The sequence below is a fragment of the Atta cephalotes genome (genome assembly GCF_000143395.1).
Source record: "Atta cephalotes unplaced genomic scaffold scaffold00016, whole genome shotgun sequence".
NCBI classification, from domain to species: Eukaryota; Metazoa; Arthropoda; class Insecta; order Hymenoptera; family Formicidae; genus Atta; species Atta cephalotes.
Window position 1 is genome coordinate 4,293,830 of NW_012130080.1, and position 23,246 is coordinate 4,317,075.

The 23,246-nt window shown below is 33.0% G+C and overlaps 1 protein-coding gene across 1 annotated transcript in view; it reads right to left on the reverse strand.

The window, feature by feature from the left end:
* Positions 1-23,246, reverse strand: part of LOC105618313 (protein outspread) — a 197,168-nt gene that overhangs the window by 79,466 nt on the left and 94,456 nt on the right. The window contains exon 3 of the mRNA XM_012199854.1: positions 11,777-11,842. Coding sequence (XP_012055244.1) covers positions 11,777-11,842 — 66 coding nt within the window. The remainder of the gene's footprint in view (positions 1-11,776; positions 11,843-23,246) is intronic.

The following is a 23,246-nucleotide window of genomic DNA, read 5'->3' on the forward strand; positions in this document are numbered from 1 at the left end:
TGTGGCAATGTGATAAATATAAATCTACATCTGATTATTCTTGTACGAAAATTAAAATGAACGAATATTACTAATTTGTACTTTTTTGAATATTAAACATAATAATAGTACACACATTTCGGTAAGTGCCTTATTAAATACTTGTTTTAATCATTATATTTTTTTAGGTGTTATTTATTTATTATTATTAATTACTGTCAACTTTATGTTCTCCAATATCAATTTTTTTATTACCTTTATTTTTAGAGTACTTACGTGTCATTCTTTTAAGTATCTATTTAAATTCTTCAATTCTGTATCGAACGTAATTACTTTTTCACATATGTTACATATCACATTCAGTGTGTTTTTTATAGTAAAATGATCCCATGTCCACTCTGTACATTTATCTTTCTTTTCTTCTTTTGTCAATTCGTTTAAATGTTCCTGTACCAAATGGTCACGTAAGGAAGATTGAGGTCGAGTTGTCACAAATTTCGAACAACGATTGCATTTCGCAAAAAAAAAATGTGTGGTATTTTTGTGTAAGGTCTACGTATCCATTGACGAAATGGAAATGTACCATATTATGAAATGTTTCTTCTCGTTCTGCTATTTTAACTGTTTTACATTATGGAATATCTGTAACTAAATATATAGAATATCTGTAACTGAATATACGAAAACGATGAAGAAGCGTTTGCAGAAATTGCTTATAAAAGATCAAAAACATAGGTATGTTTTTCGACGGAATATAAATATTGATATGTATATAATTTGAATCTGCGAAACTCCTGAATCATACAGCTGTACTCATTCAGCTCGAATTATATTATTTATATAAAAAGAAATAATTAAAAATTACCTTCTTATTTTACTTTACACAGAACTTGCGCCTTCTCAACATGACAACAAATTCTTTAAATTTTTTAGAGTGGAATCTGGCTGTAAGTGAAAATTGAGCCAGTTTTGGCTTAATTTTTAATTTTTAAAGGTGAAATTTCACTCTTCAGTGATAATTCATTCTAAAAGTTTTAAAGAGTATCGAAATAAATTCAAGCACGTGTATATTCCTCGCATGCAAAAGACGAATAATAGAATTGACAATTAATATAGCCTTCGCTAATTAAATAATCAGATCGAGATTGCAGTGTTGCGCGAGGAAATCAAAATTTGCGATAGAATTCATCGATAGATGGATTATTCGATCATTCTCTCTTTCGGTTATTCTGCTCTTCCGCGAGATGTGAACGAACCCTATGCCTTTTCCAAATAAATGTCTTCGCAAGAACCAAGTAAACCTTAAGCATTCCCTTGAGCTAATTAAGCAAATATTATCTGGCGAATATATTATGTTTGCATTCCGACTTCTAGCATGTAGCGCAAGATGGAAAACGCATACCAAATACCATACTAACGATTCGCAATGAAGCGGCGATCCTTAAACAGTTGGTGAATTAATCTCTGTGAGTCTTAAAATAAAAACGTCTGGAATGACTGTACACAAGAAATTATAATAAAATTGCCGATGAAAAAATATCTTTTGGAAAAAATGACGAAGAAATGGCAGAGATCGTAATAAAATGTAAATTTGCTGCTTATTATACAACGTTTGAAGAGAAAAGCTTCTCTTCAAGCTGCGCAGTATCTCTTCGTATAGCATTATTACCGAGAATTCCAACTCTTCCTTCTTTCTTCGTGATTGATTTACGTCACTAACACACCAAGAAACGCCATTAAGATCTACGAGAGGCGCCTCGTCCTTTTCATATGTCTCCGTTCGTTTCTTTCTTTCATTCTTTCTTTTTACAACTGTCACGCTGTTAAATGTCGCGCGAGATCATTGCTTGATGTAAATACATGGGTGTTCACTTTTTGGAACACTCATCAGTCGACTACTGATGCCATTAATTCAAGGAGATTAGTATTACGCATTGTGTATCTGAGTATCTGAGTTTCCAGCTGATTTTGATTAATACATCAATAATAAAGAATGCAATATCTTAAGTATCCGTCGTTACAAATTAAACTCAAAATATCTCATTCAATCATGTATTTCCGCTATATAACATAGAAATAATTGCAATATAGAACATTTAAATTTATTATATCAAATTATTATTCAATTTGGATTTTTTTAAAATAATTGTTACAAATCACTAATTGCTACTCAATGTATATCATTAATTTAATTAAAAACTTGTGTTAAATAATTTAACTCAAAATCTATTAAATTTGAATTTATTATTTAATTTATTTTTATTTATCTATTTAATTTATTTTTATTATTATTATTTAGTTTATTATTTACAAAGTGCACACGTTAATATTGACGTTATTTATTTTGAAATTAACCACAGAAATAGATTAATTTACATATTGACATACATGGAAGTTAAAAATAACAAAATGTTATTTAACCTTTGTTATTTAATAGCGCATAAAAATTTACTTTATACTTATCGGTTCTAATGTCATTTTCAAATCTGTCGTATTAATTACAGAAGTTCCTATAAGCGTAAACAATTACTATGTATATTTTCCATTTTAAATAAAATCAGGTATACATTTAATCTCGAGAATAAAATGTTAGATTTAAATTTTGTAAAAAAAATTTTCAATTCTCTCCGTGTCCATGGAAATGACTGTTATCAAGAAACATCATAATGCAAAATTATCATACACTTAACAGCATCTGGGACTCACTTGGGAAGGCAATCCCGCGCGTTAAAAATTTATACGTGTCGCACGGTAAACGACAGAGTGTATATACAAAGTATATTTCAACCATAGAAATCCCGCATTCGTCTTTGACGGTATCATTAATTCCAGATGCAGCTTCCCCACATTGTGTGGAGAGATGCAACCCATCATGAATTTACATTAACCATAAAATGCTGCATAATTTTAGTAGCAAAAGAATAATCAGACATTTCTATTCAAGATACATAAAAGAATGTAATAATAATAGTAATCAAATTTTTAAAAAAATATTATACTTAAACTTCAAGGTTATTTTGACATTTTTGCTGCTATAAGACATAAAAATGCAAGATTTTTAAATAATGTGCTATTAATGTAGCCTATATCCAGAGAAAAAGACACAGCGATAGCAACTATGAAAGATGACAATTATATATAATATTATATGTATCTACATCTGTTCATTCTCAACTATAATTAAATTAATTCTATTATACATATAAAACTTGTACAGTTTACCTTTATAGTTGCTATCACTATGTTTTTCTCTGAGTATAGCAAAAATAATAAATAACAATAAGGATCTCATTGTTTAAAAATAATAAAGAGTGGATATAGATACCTATACTAAAAAAAGTTTAATCAGATTGATAGAAATTTTAACTGAAAATAAAATCAAAATTTTCTGGTTAAATTTACTTACTAAAATTTTAATTGAGATAAACCAAATTTTGATTGATATAATTAGAATTTTTTTCTGATTCGTCCATTTTTAACCAAACATTTTTCTCAGTGCATTTAACAACATTTCAATAAAAATGATATCGCGCATATCCGATGAAAATGAGATACTTTATAAAAACTTGACAATATCATTTTGATCTGTTTCAGCTTGAAAATTTACGAGACATATTCAACAAAGCAAAGTGTATCTAAAGGGATAACGTCTCTTTGTCGAAGGGTGGCGTGCAGCGCGTCCGTTCAGATTTTCCGTGCGCGGAGCAAAGTCGCAACGAAACGTCAGGATCGCGTGACGGTCATAATCTACGATACGCGAGACATCACCATGTACATATCCTTAAAGCTTAAACGCGACGTGCACGCATACATCTTCTCGCGAGACTTAAACGACGACTTCCTCGTGAGATAAAACATCGCGGTACGGGATTCATGCTCGACGTTTCTTCTTCTGCCTCGCTCATGCTTTCCTCTTAATATACATTGCCCATCGACTTCTTCGTTCCTTTCATCGTTATCGCGAGGCACAGTTGACACTGGACGAGCATTACGTAAAACGTACGAACCACAGATTAAACATATATGTACAAATACATATACATATACATAAATCTCTATCTCATTTGACGAATTTAGAAATTGATCAAAGTTACCAAGTACGCCACTGGATAATCAGTAATTATCTATAATGATTCAAATTTAAAGATTGTAAAACAATTTATTTAAAATTATATCAAAATACAAAAAAAAGAATAATATAATAAAATCTATATATATATTTTTATATCTGCACTGAAAAAAATATAGTTAATTTTAATAAATATTTAGTTGAATACTTAGTTGAATATCAATTAAATATTTATTAAATATAAAAATATATTTATTTGATACAAGAAATGTTGATTTGACTTAACAATCATTTTTTTTACTGAACAAATATTTACTTACTGTAAGTAAATGTTTAGTTAACAGTATTAGATTAAATATTTATTAAAATTGACTGTATTTTTTTCTCAGTGTGTAGATGGGATCACAATTGATTAAGCATTTCAGAAATATTAAAAATACGTATAACATTTTGCATAAAATATTTTTTAAAAAAAGATACTCCAAGAAAAGGGAGGGAGTCATAATTCCTATAACCTCCCCCATGAATCCACTAGTGGTACAACCGAATGCACCCAGCCGCGTCGCGATGTATGCACGCTCGCGGAGCAAAACCCGCGAGCATGCAAATCCGTACACGCGTATCGGTATTAATATCGAATGTAGGCAGGGCCGACAGCGGTAACAGCAGCAGCAACGGCGGCGGCAGCATCGGGAACAAAAGGAACAAAAGGACGGAAAGGATCAGGCGTGTGTGTACGCGTGTGTTGTGTATGCTTGACGTAGGGCGAGATGAATAAACGGATCTGACCGATGATGCCGGTTCGTGATTGCCGGCGAGTTCTCTCGCAGCGATGATGTAGTCGCAGCGAGATGGATCCCCTCGCATCGCAATTTGTTTCGTTAAAACATTGTGCATATGTGATTGCTCATGATACACTCGGGATACGTACTCGGGGCTTCAATTTCCAACCCCGGATCCTCCCGATTAATAGGAATTGATGAGATTGTGTTCCGACGAAGTAAGATGACATGATTTGGCGAGTTAACTAAAAGGTAATGATATTTTCTTTCTGTCTCTCTTCCGTCCTTGTAATGTAATTCAAACCTATACAAACTGCAATTTCTCGATAAGATTTTGCAATTTTGATTAACTAGGATAAAGAACTAGGACAAAACTTTAAAACTTGTTAAAGCGGATGCATTTTTGTGAAAAATAAGTCTATTGTTCTATATATTTGTTTCAATTAAAAAATTAGAAGATGCGCGAAGAAACTAGAAAGATTTTTTTTACAATACACTTTAATATCTCAATAAATATATGATGAAAAATAGTTCAAATAATGATATGTTTATTATTAAAAAGAAGAACTTCAAAGAGAAGGATTTAAAAATCTTATTTTCCTAATATAAACATGAGGTTAGAAGAATTAATCCACATTTAATAAAAACGTAGGTCTGAAAATATGCAAATACTCATTATCGTCTTCTATTAATTCTTACATCCTTTAAGGAAATTAGTCATTCAAATTATAAACATAGACAATGGGAGGCTCCTCTAAACGGAAACGACTGACGTGCAAAAATCGCGGAGTCGTGGGTAGAGGAACAAAGGTTTCCTTAATTAATGAGGGCTCGCTCACTAATAACGACGCTATTATTACGATACCACGGTTCATTAACATTTATCGGTAACGCAGCTGTTGTTGTCTCGCCCGGCCTACTCGATGGCTATCGTTTAATTGGGGTCAGCCGATTAACTTGCATTTAGCTCGGAATATACATTGCCGGCAGAAAGAGGGTCACCCGCTTCATCATCGCCTCGATCATCGTCGATCATCGTCATCGCAATCATTAGTAGGTCGGCGATATACCGCGCTTCGCATCGCAATATTTAGAATACAATTGAACGTAGTTACTGAAAAAATTAACAAATGGAACCAATTTTTACCGTTATATGTTTCAAAGAAGGAATATTCAGCAAGATTTCATTAATTTGATTTGCAGTTAATTAATAACGATTAGCTAACAATGAGAATTCTTGATAAATTACGTCATGCGATTATTTAAGATTTCTCACATATCGTAAGATAAGATTGAATAATTTTAACCAATAATTTTTATTATATAAAATTTTATATAAAATAAATTTTTATATAATGTTAAATTCATAAATTCAAATTATACCTAATATCAGTTATTTTTAATCAGTTCTATTCTAAAATAAAATATACTAAATTTTAATAAATCATTTGCAATAGTGCCAACTAAATAAATCTACAGATATATTTATTTGGTACAAGAATCATTAATGAGATTTAATTAATATTTCTTTTTATTGAATCAATATTTATTTACTGTAAATAAATGTTTAATTAACACTATTCAAATATAGTATTTTTTTCTCACATTGTCAGTGCATACATCGTCTACTTAATATCATAAATTTAATGTCATAAATTTAACTAAATAAAGTAATAAACAATTTAATTTGAGGAAATGTATTTATTTATTTGCTAAGTGCAGATATTAATATAAATAGTGTTTACTAAATTAAGTTTCAATTCAATCACAGAAATAATTAAATATGGATATGTGATATTTTTAATCATATATTTAAATTAAAATAATACATTTGTACATACTTGGAAGTTAAAAATAACAAAATATTATTAAACTTAAGAAGTTTTCTTTTAACGCTTAAAGTAGTTTTCACTCAGAAAGAGAGACATTTGCGAAAGAACCTGTTTTTTCACGTGTCTCGCATCTGTTCGTGACATGCATTTTAATTGGTTCGAAATCGCGACAGAGACACGCGCAATATCATCAACCAGCAAATAGGTGCAGCGATGATGATGAATAGCAATGCGCCATGTTGGAGACCGTGAAATCTTAGTATCATGCTTAGTATTAGCGACAGAAACCGCTGGCGCGCGTTTACAAATTTAAATTACCGTAATGAATAGCGGTGCGATGACGGGTTCAGCGACGGATGAACGTAATGACAAATACACGCCGCGATAGTAATTCCCCATGACGTTTCATTCAGGAGGAATCCATCGCATGACCGTAATAATCGATAATTGAACGAGAAAGCCATTCCTCTTTGAAGGAAGCGTTTCCGCGAGTCTGCCATCTGCGATACAGCGATTATTTGTACCATCAGAAAGCAATTATGCAAATTCAATGAACGACGAGCAAATGGAAAATCATCGCGGAACAGATCGCGTTCCGAGATTAGAACGCGCTTTACGCGAATCGTGGAATAAATCGTTTCAATTATTTCACGCGGCCGCTCGGTCGGACTTCCAAGGACGGGATCGCCGAGGCGATCAGAAAATTGGATCTTTCGATCCTGATCCTGAGATACGCCATTAATAATCCTTTCCCTTCCCTCTCATCCTATCGACCGTACTACACCGCGAAAGTCCATTTCACTTTCGTATCGGAGGAGAGAAGGTGAATCGGCAGCCCGGCTGGCTCGCGAATAATTCGAGAATCTGATGGCCGCGGCCGATTACGAGCGAGAGAGTGGCTGATTTACGCCGGTGTAATTAAACGAATTAGCCACACGACCGGCCGGCGAAATAAGAGCGGCTCGTCGCGAGAGAGCATCTCGAGAATGTTACTCGTTACCGAAGCGATTTCGCGGCTCGGATAAACGGCTCGTTTTAAAAGTCACGCACGCCGCTCTCGCGTGCGTGCGTGCATAGCGAGAGAGATACGATCTGTTTTTAATTTCGCCGGCTGCGAAAGTTAAATCTCGAAAACGCGCTCAACGTCGTGACGCTGAGAATCAAAGAATTATTTACTTCACGCGCTTCGATTTCTATAGGAATTTCTGCGAGACAGACGAGAGGAAAGAAGATGCGCGATCTCCGTCGGGATAATTCGGTTTTAGTAAGAGAAAACGCGACTCCTTCATTTATGTGATCCGTTGATTTGCCGCCGACGGAGTCTTATGTCTAAGGGCAATTACCGCTGGTTATTCTACCGAAGAGAGAGACTGCAGCATCCATTATTTTTACCCCCGCGACGCGGCGAGGCGCGGTGCGGTTGGCTCTCCACGGATTCAATTCCGCGGAGCGCACTGGATGGAGGCGTAATGCCTGTTTTACTCGCGCGCCCCATTCGTCGGACGTACACCGAAGACAGGTAAGAGCAGGCTTTGTTTCAAAAGCAATCGGTCTTCCGCGGGATCTCCCACGACCGCGCCAGGCACCGCCGCCGCCGACGATTCATGACAGAACAAATTACAGATCGGCAGAAAAAAACCATCGTCGACTCGTTCGCGGCTAGGGCCTTACCCCTACGCACGCGATACAAAGTCGTGAGTCGCAAATTAATGGCGGCCATAATTTCGGCCGATAGTCGGTCGATGATGATGTATCGTTGCTAAATGCACAACAGTGGAGTCGCCACGCCGCCGATTATTCACGGAATGTTAGCCGCAATCTCTTAATCGCTACAAGGTCGCCGATGATATTCGCTTGAATAATATCACCGGCGAAGGAAATACAACATAGTTGTATTTCCATTCATCAAAGGTAATCGTCAATCTCATTGTTGAATTTAGAAATATAACTTTCCGACATACAAATGTCTTATATGCACAATTACAATGAGTGTAAAATATATTTATAAGAGGAAAGATTTAAAAAACTTTATTTTTAAACAGAATAAACATTACATAATTAGCAATTTATTAATAACGAATAGATGTATATTTCTCAAAATTATTCTTTCTAAAAAGATATAATAATTAAAATTATTTCAATAGAAAAAAATTTTTTAATCATTCTTCAAGGATAATTGAAATCTATTTCATTATCAGCGAAATCCAGTGCAATCAATGGATCGAAAACTATGAAGTGTAATTAGAGTATCAATGATTATCTTAAAAGTATTAAATTAGGATTGTTATCCAAATTTTCAAAAAGTGTACTTTTTTATGTAATAAGAATATAATGCTTTATACAATATGGATTGTTATACTTCTTTGTTGTAATAATTAATTTAAAAAATACATCATTAACTGTATTCATTATTAATAAATTATTGACTAACATTTATTTGCTACAAATAAAGTTTTTTTCACGAAAAAATTCCTCTGTACTGTTTACACAAAAAGAAAAATATTTAGTTAAATTAACTGGAATTTTAATAGAAAATAAACAATCCAGAAAATTTTGATTAAATCTACTACAATTCTAGTAAAAATCAAAATTCTAGATCGTTTCGCCAGAATTCCATTTAATTCATCAAACATTTTTCTTCGTGCACTAATTAAAACATCATAGATTTGTTTATGACTTAAATAACAAATGTCAAAAAAATTGTAAATTTTCTGCGATTGATAATTTTAATATAAGATTAAAAGAAGCTCTCGCTTATAATAACCTTAAAATAATTCCATTTCAGTTATTGTTAGTACAGACCGTAGCAGCCAAAAAAAAGCTTCAACTTTCCATAACAAGTATTGCAATACTTATTTACCCGAGTATTCTGACTATTCTTTACGAAGTTCCGGGAATCTAATTTACGGTCGTCGGGTTCGCGGCCGAAGTAAGTCTTATACGAGCGAGAATACGAGCGCGTGTGGATCTCGGGAGAGGAGAACTTGGACGGTAACCGCATATTATAACGAGACAGAGCATCGCGGAGCAGTCGTGATATTATGACTCGGATCAACGGAAATACGGCGTGTCTCGCAGGGCTGTTTTCGACTGACTTATTTCGACCCGTTAGCCTAATTTCTCATTCTCGCGCCAAGGACGACCAGAACGACTTCTGTTCTGTGTTCGGTGCAGTCACACGCCGAGGGTAGACGCACAGTCGCGTCCACCGCGTATACCGGTTATTATCTTTTCGCATTTTTCGGTCGAGATTATTCTCAAAACGAATGGCCCTCTTAAGCCTCCAGACCGGATCATTAATCTGGGTTCGAGGAGATGGCTGGGGCGGGCACGCCGGTCGCGGAGAGGAGTGGATGAGCATCTACAAAGACCTTATTGCACTCGTGTGTGCCATCTCCACAATCGCTCTTTCACGGGAGTGATTTAAATAAAGGGTAAAGGACACTTCAAGGCTGACGGCAATTCTGTTCAATTTATGCGCGCGGATCCAATATATAACCTCCCTTGCTTTTTTCTATTTTATGGCGGCGAGCCCGTTGAGTAAGAACGAGATAAGTTTACACATTAATCAAAAGTGGAAACTGCTTCTCAAGATGCTGTACCGGCTGATCCATAAACTCGAAATCAATTGAAACGTTAAAAAACGAATAGCCTAACTATCGCACTCTCTTTCTGCCGTTAATGATTTAAAGGGAGAGAGAAGAAGTTATTAAATTTATTATATTGCGAAATAGTTTTGTTGTTTTAATGAAACCAGTTTCGTTGCGTCTATCAAGACCACCTAAAGAAGAATCTTCCAAAGAAAATTAGAAAAACTGAAGAAAAGCTTCAACGATATTATATATTGTACACGAGTATCGTCAAGAGGACGTGAAAAATATATTTCTTATGATCAAGGGATCACCGTCACGTCAATCTGCTTTTGAGACGCTGCCGTCGAGCAAACGACGTTCTTGAGGGATAGTAATGAATTCTATTCTGGCGTCTGTTCATGCGTAAATCAATTCTGACGGGTTGAAAGAGTTTCCGCGTCCGCAATGTCCGCATCGACACCAGGAAGCGGAAACTCGAGATGTACCGGTGTCGGGGTCATTTATAGCAACGAATGTTCTCTGTGTACGAGACGCCGCTGCGCTGAGACGTTGCCGTTGCCGTTGCCGTTGCCGTTGCTGATGTCGGTAGGTAGTGGCCGGTTGATGCATGCACGGCAGACCACCGTAGAGTACACAATCGGCTACGACCTCCCGGTACACTCTGCCGTATGCACGCAGCATCCGAGAAAACCACTTCTCAGATCTTGATTCACTGCTTGACATAACACGCACATCCTGACAGTTCGCGATATTCGAACTCGTGCCATATTTTCGTACTATTCCGTTATTCGTGATATATTGCCCCGCTCGATCTTTTCTCTCTCACTTTCTTTCTCGTTCATCTCCAACAATATATTTGTATTTGATATCAAGATGTTTTTTTACATGCGAAAATTAATTTGCGATTTTATAAAATGTGACTTAATCGCTAGAGGTCAGGATGTCACAGGTGTCATGTAAAATTTGTTGCTGTAATTACTATATATACTGAAAAAAATGTATTAAATTTTAATAAAGATTTGTTTAAATAGTACTGAATATTAATTAAATATAAACATATATTTATTTGGTATAAGAACTATTAATTTCATTTAACTATAATTTTTTTCATGCAGTAAATATTTATTTACTGTAGAAAAATGTTAAGTGAGATAATCCTATTCAAACAAATATTTATTAAGATTCAGTATATTTTTTTCATAGTGTGTAATAATTGCATGTCTAACTAAATTTAACTAATATTGTAAAGATATTATTTATTAAAAAGATACTTCTTGACATAAAGTTAAGAATCTTGATGAACACGGTTTAAAAAATATAAAAGTATAAAAGAGTATAGAGGTTTTTTTTATCGTATAATTAAAAGTGATATAAAAGAGATAGGAATCCATATCAATACGATAAATAGATTTCGTGGCAGTAAAGCAGCTTTTTTACACGCAGTAAAAAGAATAAATAATTGGTTAAGAGGATTTGATCCAATGAATTCGTTTCTAATATCAAATTACAAGCTTTACTCACGTGTTCGTCCACAGAATACGTCAGCTCCCCGTCATCGTAAAGAACGAACCACCTTCTCTGCCATCTCTGTAACACAGAAATCGTATTGACTATTAGAAGAGATGTTCTTATTCATTATTTAAATATAAATATTAAGAAAATGTTTAAATACTATATATATTTTTTTACAACTGCTAATTAAAAATTTTCAATGTTTAGATTTTATGAGGTAGCAATGATTAATAAAACATTCGCAAACTTTTAAGAATTTTTATTCGCTAACGTAAAATAACGAGAAATTTAAGTTTGTTGCAAATAATTACTTGATTGATAACCACAATATTACTTGTATCTATTAATTATCATTGAACTCGAAACGTAATCATACTGATTCTGAGGTAATATTTTTTGCAATAAGTTTTTTTCATTGTTTTAAGATGTTTTACTAGCATTATTATCAAATCAATTTAATTGCAATATTATTTCAGTTTTAGTTTCAAGTTTGATAGCAACGCACAGTTTTATATAATTAAAAAACGTGTTTAGAATTTACATATAAAAATATTAGATCCCAAAATTCAGCTTTGATCGTATAGATTTTTTTTATTTACGTAATAGTACCACTTACTATTATTAATTAATAATTATTTGCGATATACAGTTAAATTTGCATTATAATTAAATATATGTAAATATAAACTGTCTAATTATTATTTGAACAATTATTATAATTGCCGCAATTACTTTACAAAAACAAGATTATCGCAACGATATAGGAAAAATATGGATAGAATTTTCCATAGAGCACTTGGCAATTTACGCAGAAAGACGCGTCCTTACGCGGAGAGAAAACAATTTCGCACGACTCAAGGCTGAACCTGTTCGACCTTCAAGAATCTTTAAGACCTCCCGCTACGTCAGCTGGACAATTAGCACGCGGCAGCCGTTAATTAGAAACAAAGTCGACACGGCGGAGAGAAAAAAGAAAGAAGAGCGCAACCAGCAGCGGTGGATCGTCACGATTTCTCTCTCGTTGCTATAAGTTGCGCTTAAAATGAAAAACTTATCTCGTGGCTCGAAATACTCTTTTATGTTCAAATTTATGGATTCGAACTTATCTTTGAAACTTCATCTTTAAAAATTTCTTCTAGAAAAATTTCTTCATTCTTGTAGAGTGCTAATAAACGTATACGATGTATCTTTCGCTCATTGTTTTCATGCAAATCTCTTACAGTTAATAAATGCCGTCGCTTTCACCGCGCATTACCCGACGGAAATACTCTTTGGGATTCGTTGTACGTAGCAACAGCCGCGAATTTGATGGGCGCACTTCGAAAGAATTGCGACGTTTATAGAGCGAGAACTTTACACGCTATACGATTGTATGCAAATGCCCACAACGTGTAAAGTTTACGTCCGACTACATGCACAGTTATGCGATACCGGCCATATCGATTAACCTCTTTGTCTACCATAGTGATAGGTACAATGTCCTGCAGGCAAACGCATTGACACAGAAAATATGAAATGCTGTTACTGTTGTAACCAAACTTTGTAAACAGAAAAATATAAGACGGGTAGAGTATATAAAGTCACTTAACTTATGAGAATCTTGTGAAGTTAATTTAACAGACACCAATATAAAATATATGAGATATATTTTTTCTCTGGATTTTGGCCTCGACAAAAATAATTTTGGGCATAATTAATAGAGTTACAATGTTCGGAAATAAACTTCTTTTAATATTATCAGAAAAAAGATGTTTTTAAAATTATTTATTTCATGAAAAAACCTCTTCTTCCCGTATAATGGTGCTTTTTAATGGTGATGCTACTTTTTCTGAAAAATAAAAAATATTTTTTTTTATAAAAACATTAAAATCAATTCTGAAAAAATTTCCATTCAGAAATCATTCGTATTTCTTTCGCAATTTATTTATTGTGTAACCATATTATAATAAACAAAATTTCACTTTTTTTTAAATTGATCTGATAAAGTGTTTCTTATACTACTTTTTTCATTGATCCTATTTCTGCTAAATTTATGTACTTATTTTTTGCTTAAATATAATCAAATAATTTATAGGAAGCTAAATTTATATAGATAGCTAAATTTGAATTTAATATAATTTTTTATTCATTGTAATAGATTTTAAATAAAATGAAAATCATTTAAATTAAGAAAAAGATTTTATATAACAAACTTTTGTTAGTAAAATGTATAAGTTTTATAAAAGACATGTGAGTTTGAAAAAATTAGAGCCCATAATAAATTCTGATCTAATTTTCAAAATCAGCAAAAAATACATAAAAATAGACTAAGATCACCCAATTAACAAACTCATTGTACACCAGTGTTATTGAATTTCTAAATAGCGTCATTCATATGTGAACAAGATTTCAGAGAAGAAAGACGCAACTGTAACGGAAACATTGCTGTCATTGATATGATGTGAAAGAGAATGTATTGAAAACGTGTCATTTCAGTAAACATACACAAATATGAATCTATAGGTTTGTATAGTACCAGGTACCAGGTTTTGACGTTAAAGTACAATACAACCGTCCGAATTCTTCACAAAAGCGTGTTGCTTTTGTTCGCGAATGGATTACGACAAAATATTGTCGTAGTCATCATGCAGAATAGATGCATAGTACCGTTGCAAAATCGCTGGACGAAGGGAGAAGAGCAGATATCAGCCTACACGAGGCGGCGGTATCTTCATCTGGTAATTATTCACTAGGGGTCCCATGGACCAGCCTTATGTGGACCCCGGTACGTGCGTGGGAAGATCTCTCACGGAAGAAGAGGAAGAAAGAATGAGAGACACAAACAATGCGCGAGAGGATTGAGACGGTATGACGGAGAGAAAGCACGGAATTCTCCTAGCTGATACTCGTAATCTCTTTCTCCTCTCTAAGAATAGATTTTTCTAACAATAGATTTTTTTAAGACTAATTAAGACTAAAAAATCTAACTTTTGGATTAATTACAATATGTTCCACGACAATGAATCTTATTTTGCTCGTCTTCACGAAAGTTTATTAAAACTATTTATTATATAATGACATTTATAGTTTTTTCTACTTGAGTGCAAAAATTATTTAATTATTATATATCTGTTAAATATTATTGTTATATCACATGAACAAAGATATAATTATCGATAAACTAATTAGAATAATATAACTAAACACATTTCGAAACAAATGCGCATAAATTTTGTCTTTTATATAAATGTTATTCTATTTTACAATTAAAGAGTTTCTAGATCTTTGCAAAGTATTAAATATTTTTTATGCATTTTTACGTAATTTTGAACGTTAAGAACCCGCATAATCCTGACCTACCGCATCTTCTTGGCTTATATAGGCTGTTAATACCATCTATGGATTCCACCTTTTTAGTTCAAGTCACTAGTCACCGCTACTTTTCAACCAGTTTCAATCAATCAAAGTAATTATCGAAGATCTTAAAGTCCAGTAAAATAACTTAACTATAAAATTACAAATGCAAATATAATTAAATCTTCCAGAAAAGAATAGAAATTATATTGTTAATGAAAATAACAAAGTTAATTAAAAATAAAAAATAACGTAACATAAATTGTCAAATGTTTTAACTAATAAAAATAAAAATTATTGAAAGAAAAATATTTTTAGATTAATTAAAACATAATACGATATGTGTGAAAATTATTTAAGCGGTGACAAGTTACAGTTTTAAGATTGATTCAAACATAATCGTACGTGACGCATCAAAATGTATTCGTATCATACATGACCAGAGAAATATATAAAATCAATGTTTTAATGCGATATATAAGTTCGGTGGTCTAGTCACTCTAGTGGTTAGAGCTCTGAGTAAAGAGACGTTAAGATCTACGTTGGAAGGGATGATCAATACGTGTTTGCTTTGTTCGCCACTACGCGGCGCATCTTCCCGTATTCAAGATTTATCCGAAACTGTATATAAGGTTTGTAAAATCGGTTAACGACATCGCTTCTCGGCTCTCTTGAGCTAAGATCAAAGTGTAGTATCTGTTCTTATCAGCTTAATATCTGATACAATCCCCATAGGGGATTCAGAATATTAAACTTTTTTTTGAACAAAGGCGGGAATATGGGGCTTGCTCCAACCTTGCCAGGGTCGACCCGATATTGCAGTTTATTCGGGACTGGCCTAAATAAATAATTTCAAAAATAAGAAATATTTATAAGACATAGAGAAACTGGAGAAGCCATTTCTGAAAATGTTAAGGATAAACAAGTAGAATAGACAGATATATAAAGATGAATAAAAATCGTAAAATAAAATTTCTCATCCTAAAAAATTCCATATATTTTTCCTGAGTTTTAAAAGAAATTGTATGATTTTCCTTGATTTTTAATAATATTTCAAAATTTTAATATTTTTCATCCTGATTTGAAGACCATCAAAGATTTTTGTTGAGAAATCAATTTAGCACAGCAAGGTAAACTCTTAATGTCACTAATATTGCTTACATTTTAATTATTTTTAATTATTAAGAAGTTGGTATTCCAAAACTAAGAGTGTGATGTTATTCTTTAAAGCCAAAGAATCCAGAAAATTTTGCAAAATTCTTGCTCTGATTGTTTTCAATTATTTGAATTCAGTTTTGTAGCAATTCTATTTATTTATAAAGACACTAGTTTTAATAAATAATTAATATAAATAAATAAACATGTACATAAATATGTACAATACAAAAGGCAATAAATTCTTCTGTTAAGAATCCCGACGAGAGTAAACGATTATCACAAGAAATGCACATTTTTCATCGCAAGATGAAATCATATCATTTCAACATATCAGTCTGCTAGTCACGAAGATCATATATACTCCTTGCCAAGCAGACGTAAGAATCTCCGATTTCCCGCGCTGCATTTTACGACGCCGTCACTACTATCTCGATACTCATACTTGCGGAATGGTGATTTCGAACAATGTATGAATCTCTACGTTTATATAAATCACATCTAAATCTTGATTTTATCACGAGCTATTACACGCTGCATCTTCACTTTCGCTCACTTTAATCCTTAGATGCGTTCGATTCACATAACGCGTAGCTGGATGCGTAAAATCATTACGTTTTTATTGCATCTTATTTATCAACATTAAATTCATAACTCAATTTGAATTATATAATATTAATAATTATTTTTAATCGTTTTTATAAGTACTGCTCCTATTCCATATATTGTCAATTTAACTAAAACAATAGAGTTGACAATTTAATTAAAAAAAAAAAGGTATTAAATTTGACTTAAATTTAGTTTATTCTTTACTATGTACAATACATGTATTTATATGGATGTTGTTTATTTTGAAACTTACAATCACAAAAATAGATTGATTTACATTTTGACACACAAAGAATCAGAGTAATCCACTTCCTTTTGAGTTAAACAATAAAATTAAAAATAACAATAAAATTTTAGTTAAACAATAAAATTAAACAATAAAATTAAAAATAACAAATGTTATTTAATTTAAAGAAGTGAGTTATTCTATTCCTTTGATATCTAACAGAGAAGAGAATAAAAATTGAAAAAAAACGTACGGCATATGATGGATGTTTTATCAATTATCTCAAAGTATTTTCTTTCAATAAGAGAAAAGATGACACGATTTTTTAAATGTACATATTATTCTGAACATATTAATCTGAAAAAGCAGAATATTCGTGATGATCTCCATATAACACGATATCGAATGTCTCGATTTTCCTCTTACGACTTCCTGGTCACCCACAGATCGGACTTGATATCTTCGTCGTCAGCTCGCTATTCGTGTTTCGATTCACGACCCTGTCGGTATGGCCACTAGCGTGCTAGCGTGCTACCTATCATGCGAATGCCGTCGTTGTTGAGGTTGCCGAAGGGACCACTGATCTCCGACCACAACGGTAACGTGACCTGATGCTATTCCCTTGGCGATCCCCTATCGACGGAATCCGCGATTCGGCCGATCCTATTTCCCGACCCCGCCTGTTCTGAATAATGCGGTCAAGAAAGAAATGTAGCAGATCCTTTCAAATCTGGATTCGTGGTACGCCCTGATACGGCTGTACTTTGTCCTATTCGTATGAATAATAATGTGTAATGACAACGCTTTTAAAAAGACCAGACGCATAAATCACATCGTATCTTTCAATTCCTATTAATAAATTAGAGAAACTGTCACTACATTATAAATATAAAAAATTAAAAACATTAATAATAATAATTATTAACGTGTTAAATAATTCTTTTTTCCGCGGAATATTTATCAATTCTAGAAAAAAAATTTATTGATCCTGAAAAATTCTTATTTTAAATTTAATCAAGACTAATTATTTTTTTCCATTGATTAATAATAATTACTTTTCTTTATTTAGACTTCAGTTTCTTTATAGGTATCAAATTTATGCTGCTACACGATTTTTTTAAAGGAATTTGTAGTTATTGATTGAAATGAGACTTATAATCGAATGCACGATTACTATTCAATGATTTCGATGTATTTCGCGATGCTCGGAAGTTGTGATATAGTCCATTGTAGAACATTCTCCGAGAATGCTATTTAATCTTCAGCTTGAAACGAAACAAGCTAGTAATAATAAAGAACGCTCGCAATAGCGTGACTAATATTTTCGCACGAATGAATTTATGTCACCGATTGAAAATAAGAAGTTCATGTTCCACGTATCGCATAATTTTGAAAAAAAGACTGATAAATGAAAAACATTTCAATCATTATTTCAACAGTAGATGCTAGATAGATTTCCAGTTTATCAATCATTCATTAATAATTAATCAACATAAATATTGTTTATTAATACTTTTTTACTTCTTCTCTCTCTCTCTCTCTCTCTCTCTCTTTCTCTCTCTCTCTCCCTCTCTCTCTCTAATTTTCTTTCTCAAAAAATTTAATCCCCTTTCTTTATTTTTATACATTTCAACAGAGTACAACTCCCCGTTCTTGAGTTCTCGAGTGAAAATAATTAATTTGATCTTTATTATTAGTCGCTTATGGTGATATCAGCTAACTAGGCCTGCAATTAGTAAGCTTTATTACTGTATTTATCTATATATGTGATATGATGTATGCCGCTACCACGTTTTCCTCGTTACAGCTTTCTGTAATTTAAACAATATAGCGATCGCATCAATTAAATGAGTCAACAATGTCCGGCGACATGACACACATGGCTTATTTAATTATCGAATGTTAGACAGGTGTACCGGGGGAAAGTATATAATGGTGATGACGGTAGTGGACGGAGTGAAAGTCGAGATAATACCGCGCGATCGTCAAACATGATGAAGAATGATCGTTTGTTGAGCAGTTTGTCCGACTAATTGGCATGTTCCAAATATGAAAAACCGTGATGATGTCACATATAAAATTTGCTTAATTTGATAAAAATATTCATGATTGCATAGAGATTTTAATATTTAATTCTATATAATATTCTTCATAATTAAAAAAAAATATTTTGTAAGTAAAATTCTGTACTTTTTTTATAAAGTATTATATTTTTTGAGAAAAAAATTTTTTATCATTTAGATTGTTGAATATACTTAATTTTGAGGAACAATTTTGATAACAATTAATGTGATGTTTGTTAAGCTACAGAACAGTAAAGATAACATTTTTTTTTTAACAGCTAAAAGAATGCAACCATACTAAAGTACAAATTTCAGTCTTTAAAATGTTTTTTATTTTTTTGTCTGCGATAATTTTTTTTATCGATTTTTCGGTGATCTAAAAATTGTGCAAATTTAAACTTTTCAAAGCGTTTCCTATTTTTCTGTTAAATATAGATTAATTTTTTAATTTTTTTCGCCGACTCGCGTGATATTGTATCGAACGTTACTCTTGCTTTAGACGCGGGAGAAAGGTTCAGTGATCCAACAATGGATTCAACCAGAGAAATCAGTTCTGATCCGGCAGCGCGACGATAAGTCGGAGCAAAAACGATCGATCGTTTCGGTTGACATCATTTGCTCTACGCGGCTTGTTGTCATTCGTTATCAGCAATTGCAAGAGGAAAAGAAAAATTCAATCTTGATGAAAGTGACCATCGACGAATGACTTCAGATAAGGAATCTAGTGTATCGAGATAACGGTGCATTTTTTTTCGCAAGAAATGCTATTCCTCTCGCTTTATTCCTCTCATCGATATTACTACTATCGCATTCTTCTGCCTAACTTTTAACTTTAACAGCAAAAAGATCATTGTTAACGACATAATAGTTAACGCTGCCGCGCCTAAATACCTCTACAGTGAAAAGACGTATCAGTTATATAGTCTCTGCAAAAAGTGATTGGAATTAAAAATTTATGTTTTCCATATAAAAAAATGAATGTTATATGATATAAAACAATTCACAGGTCAATATTTATATTTAACAATATAATTACTTTGAATAAAAATTTTTTAATTTTTCTTATTATTTTTAAAAAATGTATCTTCTTTTATTAAAATAATTTTTTATCAGATTCTAAATCATCACTTTTTTTATATTATACACCGTTGGAAAATTTGTATTTAACACATTTCACAATAAAGAAAAGAAAGAAAAGAAAGGATAATATTTTTCGATAAAATAAAAAAAGAGACAACTGTCATGTCGGCGCGATTCTATCGATATTATCAATTGATCCAATGTTTAACAAATTTATGTTAGCATGCAGAAACGTTTTTGCGAAATGCGAGATAGCTGCTGTGTTTTCAAGTTGCGTTGTAAACGAGGGAGCGATACGAATCTGCTTATGTCGAGCAAAACGACGAGGATGCACGTCGCGGGTCACCGCTTTTCGCGCGCGCCCGGGTACTCGGCGAAGTCACCCAAGGCGAGAGAACGATGATGAACGTCTCGCCTCGAACACGAAACCCGGTTGATTTTTGCCTTCACGCTCCGCCAACCATGCGCCGCGGTAATTCGTCAGCTCGCGACCATGCGACCGACCACGCCCGTAGGAAGAATTGAACATAGATGCTACTACCGTTCGTTTCTTCGCATTCCTGGATTAAATCACGATACGATTGCGATCAGTGTTTAGTGTCTGTTCAAGCAAATCTAAAGATAAATGGCTGAAAATGTGCATTCTAACTTGCAGCAAAATATTAAAATGTAAATATTATCAATTTAATATAAAAATGAATACTTAACCCCTTAAATTTATTAAGCATTACATAGCTTATTACTTAAGTATATTAGAAGAATTAGAAGAATTCTCGTACTTGTGGGAAAGAGATCAGATTTTATTAATTATGCAGAAATTATAAAATTATATACAAGAATAAGATATTAAAATTTTTTAAGGAAACCAAATATCAAAAATCCTTGCTTTTCTTTCGACATATCAAATTAATTGAATTAATTTGTGTTTCAAATTTAGAATGAATTGATATAAAAATTTGCAAATTAAACAAGGTAGATACTTTACAGTTATAATTATGATTTATGAAGGATTTATGATTTTATATATAATTTAAATCATGTAACAGCAAATATAATGTAAATATTATAAATTATGGTATTTGAATAAATCAACCTTCCTTACAGTATTTAATTTCCGCTCATGTAATAATAGTCAAGAAACTTTAACTACAACTAAATCTCGCTTGAGACTAAAAGGCATATGCTTGAAGGCGAATCAAATTGCGTCGAAAATACGCCAACAGCATACATGTATTTATAAACCGGAATAGTCTTGAAACGCGAGATCTCGCGACCGTGAGAAAAGCGAGTGCCCTATATTTCCAGGTATAACTCAAACGGAAAAAAATCCTCGATCCATCCTTCGCTCTACCTTCTTCTCTCTCTTTTACTCTTCCGATTTTCTCCGCGTAAACACAAATCGGAATTTTGCCAAGGTGACTTTCCACCCACGTGGCACTAACCTTCCAGTCACTTCATAATTTATCTGCGCCCGATACGTCAGATTTACGAGCCCAGAACGAAGGCGATCGAATCAAGAGAGAAAAAAAAGAGACTTCGCGTTGTTAATTTGCACTCTGCCATAAACTTCGTGACACTGTACGCGTTATAAATAACGTGGTCTATATTGTTAACCGCTATGCATCTCACGCACGCACAAAAGGTACCCGGATAAAATGAGAAAAACAAAGTCGTCATATAAGTTAATTTTGTTTCGAGCATCATGATAAAATAAAGAATGAAATAAATTCTCATTCCAAAAAGTATCCAAGTGTCGTAAATAACTGCAATGCGTTTAAAAAAGTTGGTTATAAGTTGGACGTTTCTCAAACATCGACGCTTCAGATGGCAGCCGAGAAATTAAGTTAAAATTATTTAATCGGCACATTTCGTTCGATATCGATTATATTCGATTATAAATTTCAGTCTCTTTTAGAGCGAACCACTTTTCACGAGAGTCACGAAAATCGAACGAGATTTGTTTGCGAAAGGGCTGGATAATCGCAGTCGTGGGAATGATGTTAGTTCGGTACGAGGTTTCGCACTATCCAGACCGTGTAAAATCTAAATAAACTAGCGCGAAAGGGGCGTACCGCTCGAGAGGGCGAATCGCTTAATCGCTTATTTATCGCGCAGCCGTATTTTCCCAAGATAAAAAAGCAAGCAGCAATGCTAATCTCGAGGGGAGGGATCGACCCTTGCCAAAGCCTCATCGGCGAACAAATCATCGGCACTGCAATGCCAAAACAGAACCGGTAGATCTAGATATCCGTTGACACCAGCGGACAGCAACTTTTCCGAAGTTTGAAACACATTATGTTAAATATATGTTCACACAAAGTGTACATATATAATTGTAACATATAGGCCAATATTCGTAATTAGTTTTTATTTTAAGACCGTTTTAAGTAATATCTTAAGATGCTAATAGCTTTCTGATTGGTTTATGACATCTTAAGATAGTTATAAGTAACGAATATGAATATCAGTCATAGAATATGTTTATCATAGCCAATATAGTTTATAAGGTTCACTTTCTCATAGCCAAATTTTAATTAAATATCTATTTGAATATAAAATGTAGAGATGTAAAGTAGAAAAGAGCTCATCTCATATTTTCAAATTAGTTGTAGTACCAAATTTGTAATTTTTGAATTTAGACTCTAATAGAGTCTCTAATTTGATTCCAATCTGACAATTAGCGACCAAAATCTGAAGCTGAAATTTTCTTTGTTATGCATGATCAATCTCATAATATTACAATATATATATATATATATATATATGTAGCTATGCTTTAATAGAACCTAGAATAGGCTTCAACTACTCTTTTTCCTTTCTTTCTTAGAATATTTCTCTCTTTTCTTTCTTTCTTTTTCCTTCATTCTTATTCTCGTTACAAGAGGAAAGATAACGAAGATGCAACGGTGAGAGAAGAAGCAGGATGCAGAGAGGAATACAGCTGGCCGGTGACTAGTGACAAGGCCAAAGCACACACTAAGGAAAACGAGAGCCGTATATGTGCACAGACACA